The 6567-nt window shown below is 37.6% G+C and overlaps 1 protein-coding gene across 5 annotated transcripts in view; it reads right to left on the bottom strand.

The window, feature by feature from the left end:
• Window positions 1-6056, bottom strand: part of rims1b (regulating synaptic membrane exocytosis 1b) — a 231152-nt gene extending 225096 nt beyond the window's left edge. For 4 of the 5 annotated variants that reach the window (XM_030142654.1, XM_030142619.1, XM_030142636.1 and 1 more), the window contains exon 1: window positions 5877-6056. In XM_030142654.1, the coding sequence (XP_029998514.1) occupies window positions 5877-6043 (167 nt within the window). In that variant the 5' untranslated portion in view covers window positions 6044-6056. The remainder of the gene's footprint in view (window positions 1-5876) is intronic. The other variant, XM_030142647.1, reaches the window with a different exon arrangement.
• Window positions 6057-6567: the final 511 nt, after the last annotated feature.

The following is a 6567-nucleotide window of genomic DNA, read 5'->3' on the forward strand; positions in this document are numbered from 1 at the left end:
AAAGAAAAAAATTCTTTTAAAAAATGGAAATTTTATGGTTATTCACAGTTACAGTTTTTTGTGTTATTTCACATTAGACATGTAAAATCACAGTCTATTTTTGTCATTTCATTGATATTTTCCTGTGTCTTAAAAATACAGGAAAAATCTGTAAAATAAACAGTGAAAATTCTGTTAAATTACAGATTTTTTTTTTTTTTACAGTGCATATAAAAAGACTCTTCACCACAAAGAACTGGTTCTGCCATCACCTATCTGCCGTCACCTGTTTCAAGAAACTATCATTTTCAGAGGCTTTTCCCACGAGCTTAAAATATGCACAAAGGTTATTAATAAACAGAGAAAAAATAATTCTATAACACATGATTAGTACTTTGGATCTGTCAGACATATAAGTGAAAGTGTCATAAGACATAGACATTACCATTTGGTAACTTTATATAAATTACAAATTTATTCATTGAATTTACAAAAAAAATGTTTGATATCAGTTGTTATCTGGATATGATATGACCTGTGTTGTTACATGTGTTGGAAAATTGCATTCTGGTCATATCAAACTGCTCTACAAAAAAATATGATTCATTTGTCAAGGACATGGGAACCTGATGAGAGTGAGAGACAATAAAGCATGATAGGTGAAACCTCTACAAAACATAGTCTATCAGTGCGATTTAACTTCCTGCTTCTAAAGCTCACCATAGAAAAGGGGTAATGTGATCCATCAGCTACAGCCCATCACTGTATGCAGGCCATCATTTTCCAAAGTAGTCTGACCAAACCTGTGGCCAATATTTACATGTCTATCTTTGGGACTGATGCTGAACACTTTACTTCTCTCATAACTGTTACTAGAATGTATCAATAAAATAAATGACACAGGTTCTGTGTGTGATGTTTAGTGACACCTGTTAGTGAACCCGTTAGTAGTGCAACACGACAGACTGTGACTGATGATGTGCTCCTTCTGTAGATGATCCTAAATGACTAAGGTAAGGGGTAACAAAAACATGGCCACTTTCATTTTAATTGGGGAAAAACAACAAAATTGTGAATATTGTATATATTATATGTTCACCTGCATCCAGAATTATTAACCCGAACCTGATACACACCAAATCTGCAACAATTTTTTTTTTTTTTTTTTTTTTTACTTTTCTGCATTTCCTTGTTTGAGATTCTTCACTTTGCATGACACACATATATCAAACTGTCAGATAATGCCATTGCCATTGTCACATTAACCACAATGCACTAAGGCTGGAGTGTTGGAGGCTGGAGGCTGAGTTCTACTAGAAACTCCATTTGTGCATATGTGGAAAATGAAAGAAGTATGTGTGTCACAAATATTTTCTATATTTCGCAATTTTTCTGGAATTTAAAACAATGAATACATCTGTTATATCTGGTTTTGAGGTAATGAAATATATCAGAATATATAAATAATTGATTATTAATATATATTTTTTCTTTCTTTGTTTTTTTTTTTTTTTGTAGTTAAAGTAGCTAACATTATGGCCAGGCGGCTTATCTTGTTTAAATGGAAGGACGCTCTCCCCCCAACATATGGACAATGGATCAGAGAGGTGCATCATATTCACCTAGAAAAAATGAGATACACCATTAGAGGTTTCACCAGAAAGTTCTATGCCACTTGGTAACTTCAAAATCTGTGTACGTTTTTATTTATTTTATTTATTTATTTTTTATTTATTTATTCATTTTTTGCTTTGTTGCCCCCTATTTATTTATTTATTTATTTATTTATATGCTCTGTATGTGAACTTACAACTATGCGTGTGTGTGTATATGTGTACATAATGTGTGTGTACATATATATATATATATATATATATATATATATATATATATATATATATATATATATATATATATATATATATGGGTGGGTGGGGGGTTAGTTGGATAGGAACTTGATACAACAGTTTCATGTTCAAGTTGTATGTTGAATAAAAAAAAAACATTTATCAAAAAAGAGTAGATTATTTACCAAATTTAAAACAGCTAACTTTAATTAGTGAGCTAACAGTCGCCAAGATGAGCTAATAAAAACAGTTCAGACTGAATGAAGATGACAAAGTAAGTTGAGAGTATTTTAAAAGCCTAAAATATTCTGGGATTTTGAGGAAACAGTTGCAGTTTATTTCAGTATTGGAAGGAAATTAAACTGTAAAAAAAAATCTGTAATTTAACAGAATTTTCACTGTTTATTTTACAGATTTTTCCTGTATTTTTAAGATACAGGAAAATATCAATGAAATGACAAAAATAGACTGTGATTTTACATGTCAAATGTAAAATAACACTAAAAAACTCTAATTGTGAATAACCATAAAATTCCCATTTTTTAAAGGAATTTTTTTTCTTTTTTCACAGAAAAATACAGTTAAAATACATTTGCAAATGTATCGTAATTTCACAAATATTTCTTTTCTATTTATGAGATTAAACTGTTAATTTAAAGTTTAATACTGTAAAAAAAAAAAAAATATATATATATATATACATATATATATATATATATATATATATATATATATATATATATATATATATATATATATATATATAAAACATGTATAAGCACTGATAAACTGTCCAAATACAGTTTTTATCAGTGGATTGTACAACTTAGTCTTATTGAAAATTATTACATATATATTTATAGGTAATTTGATTGTTTTAATACATGAAAATATTCTTTATTAAACATTAAAAAGAAAAAAAAATATGCAAAATCTCATGTAAAGTTAGGGCAAAAGACAGTATTTTAATTATGGAAAATTACCGTATTTTTATGAGATTGTTATTTTCCGTTATTTAACAGTATTTTTTCGGCACCCCTGCTGCCAGAATACCTTTTTTTTTTTTTTTTTTTACTTTTTTTTTTTTACAGTGTAGGTAATTCTCTCTTTCTGTTAGATACGTTACAGAAGAAAAATATGTATTTTTTTTAAAGAAATCATTTCCATGTATTTTAACTATAAGTAAAGCCAAACATATTACTGATCGTGGCTGCCTATGGAAGTTTGCTCTCTCCATCTCCATAATAATTCAGAACAATACAATTAAGCTGTTTGCATATTCCTCTGAAAGCCCATTCCTCCTTCATCCATGGTGTGCTAGTCCTATCAATGATTAGCCAGATGATGAAGCCATTATTGACTGAACCTGAGCTGTGCCTCATGGAACATTAAATACATCACTTCCTCTCAAGGGGCCAGACGCGCCTCTCACCCAGCTTCCCCGAGGCTGCAGCCAGGAAATGAAAACAGCCATTAGGATCGAAGCAGGCCTGGGATACTCTATACCTTCATTATGCTTTCCCAGCTGAGAACCCAGGCCTTCTTCATACAGTATATTTCAGTTCAGGTGTGGCAGTGCAGATGAACACATACCAGTTCTCAGCTCTGGTGCTTCACATTGTTTTTTTCTCTTGTGTTGTGAAAGCCCTGAGGTGTCAAAAAGGACACAGCTGTTGCACATGGTAATCCACAGTAACATCTTACTGCAGATCAAGGTTATAATAGTTAAGGATTTGTCATTATAGTTTAGTTTTATTTAGTTTGGACTTTTTTTTCCCTCTAATTCAGTTAGTTTTAATTTGTTTTTACAGCAGGTTTGCTAGTTTCTATTAGTTTTTGAGTTTTGTTTTGTTTTGTTTTTTTTGAAATGCTTAGTTTTAGTTTTTTTCATATCTTTTCCCCTCTTCGCCATCATATTCACATAAACCCCATATAGGATTCTGCTGCTTTAGTCTCCATGTTTCCAGGTAGAGTGGGGACAAGAAGACGACTCTAAACCAAGTGACAGACCATCAAGTGTCATATGGGGCCAATAGCAGAAATTGCTTGAGGGAAATAAATCAATTTCATATCAATCCAACATTGACAAAAACGACAATGACAGGAATTTTATCCATAAATTTTTAGCTGTTTTCGTTAGTTTTGTAAGCACACCATACAGTTTCAGTTAGTTATCTTTTTTTTTTCTTTTAACCCTTTGATGTATGAATTATGAGAACCTTAGTCAAGATTTTTTTCCTGAGTGTTTTTATTCCTCTTTAGGCATGAAAAAAAAAGATTGTTTTTTTTTTTAATTAACCTATTTTTCCATGGAGTTACAAAAATATCCACTCATTTGGACACCACGTGTTTAATTTTTGAAGCAAAAAAACATATTTCAAACGCACTATCAGAAAGTGATATACTGTGTGAAAACTATGAAACAAAAGTATTTTTCTAATCTGATGTTTTCTCACCTTTCATCATACTCTAATACTACTATAAAAGAAAACTGTTAATTACAGTCTAATCACAATTAGCAATTGGTTTACACTCAGTCATGTTACTGCACATCAGGTTTACCAAGAACATAAAGTTACAGTAATGGTATGAATTGCAGTGTATTATGGGATGGTGCATTAGTGTCCACTGTGTTGGCTGATATGGAACTAAAACAACAAAACCCATGAAAATACAAGAGAACAGCTGGAGAATAGATGTCCACTGTAGTGACCAGTATGCAAGAAAGGGTTAATTCTAGTTTGTATTTATTTTAGTTAACGAAAATGTTTTTACAATTCTAGTTTTGGTCATTTCGTTAGTTTTCGTTAAGGATAATACACTTGCTGCAGATGCTAAATGTGTGTCTGTGCAGACACTGTGAGCTTTAAGTGACCTGATGCCTGCTCCTACAGTCATTTCCCATAATGCTCCCTTGCAAGTCTGTACAAGCAGAAGTGAGTGTCATGTGACCATCTGACTTCTTCTGATGCTAAATTGGATTTGATCTGACACTGGATGCTCATTTTGATCGGAGCACATCCAAAGGTTGGATCCCTGTTTGTTAGTGGATCAGGATCAGGTTCAGGCCTGGTAGAAGGTTTGGAACCACACCCCATCGGCTCTACAGCTCTAACCATGATCAGCAGCTGCTCCAGCACCGTCCGTCTGTCCGTTTGTCGGTTCTTACAAACGGTTTGTGTCGCTCAGAGCCTATGGACAATAATGTCACTGTTGTTTCTAATATTCCCCCAAAACCATCTGTGTCTGTCACACTCACATACATGCACCAACACACCTCAGAAACCGACAATGACGGAGGCAATCCACATCCTGTGTGAGTGTATGTGTATGTGTGTGTGTGTGTGTATGTGTGTGTGTGTGTGTGTGTGTGTGTGTGTGTATGTGTGTGTATGTGTGTGTAATCGGTGCTGGATTTGTAAAAAATGAGTGAAGGGGGTGCAGCCCCCATTGATGTAAATGGAGTGGGTGAAGATGGGTAAAGGCTATGATTCATCTCCAGCCCCCCCCCCTCCCTGCTGTCACACCCCACCCTCACATCCTCACATCCCCTTCTACACCTGGAACTCGTTTGACCCTGTTTGGGGTCATCTGTGTTGGCTGTCACAGCTGTTTTGTCTTCATTTATTGATTGATAGGAACAGCATTCAACCAGACCCAGGCACTCACTGTATATCTGGTTATTCTCACTTTTTTTTTTCTTTTTTTTCTTTTTTTTTTTTTTTTAGCTTTTAGCAAACAAAAAAAAAGCCAGGCTGAATGTGTTTGCTTGTGGTGGACAGGCTGTCCTCCAGCCTCTGTGAGGATGGAAAAGCTTCTAAGTGCATCTGCTGCTCAGTCCATGCGTGGGGCTGCTGCAGACTGTGGATGTGGGGAAGGGTGTGTGATGTTGGCCACTCTAAAGCCCAACAGCCTCCTGGAACACCGACCAGTACCGGCCAGGCAGCTCGGTGTAACCGGGGGGAGTGTTCCTAAACCGGGATGGCCGTGCGTAATGCGTTTTAAGTTCCAAGGTGGAAGAAGAAAACCAAAAAAAGGAAATGTTCTTACTTTAACATGGCTTGTTCCTTCTCCTCTTCCTCCTTCTGCCTTGCCATCACAGCCATGATGATCTTCCTCTCCTCCTCGGTGAGGTGGCTCAGGTCCGGCAGATCCGGCATGGATGGCGGCACGGTGGGTGGGCGAGGGCCGCCCTGGGGCCCCACCGAGGCGGACATCTTCTCCACCACCACCACCACCACCCCACCTCCTCCTCCTCCTCCTCCGCCTCCGCCTCCCCCTCCTCCTCCTCCTGCTGCTCCTCCTCGGCGAGTCGTTTCGGCTGATAGGATCCCCGGAGCGTTACCGAGCCACACCTCACGACATGGTCCGCGGGCAGAGCGGCGGCGGCAGCGGCCTGGCCCCGGAGCAGAGCGGCTGGTTCATGGTGTGCAGGCACCGGCGGCTGGGCTTCTGTTGGTCCGCTCCCCTGGCTCTGTCTCTCGTTGTCGTTCCCCCCCACCCCCCGCCTGCCCTCCTCTCCCCTCCACCGCCCGGATTCACTGGGAGCCCCTCTCCATGTTTGTCTGTTTTTTCTTCTCTTTACGCCGGGAGTCGACTGGAGTTGAGGGGGGGGCTGGATCACTGAGCCGGGCTGTGGTGCCTCCGCTGCCGACGGACTGGAGCTGGATGGAGGGGCGGTATAGGCGGAGCCCGCTCTCTCTCTCTCCTCTCTCTCTCTCTCTCTCTCCTCTCTCTCTCT

This window comes from Sphaeramia orbicularis, chromosome 1, assembly GCF_902148855.1.
Source record: "Sphaeramia orbicularis chromosome 1, fSphaOr1.1, whole genome shotgun sequence".
Classification (NCBI taxonomy): domain Eukaryota; kingdom Metazoa; phylum Chordata; class Actinopteri; order Kurtiformes; family Apogonidae; genus Sphaeramia; species Sphaeramia orbicularis.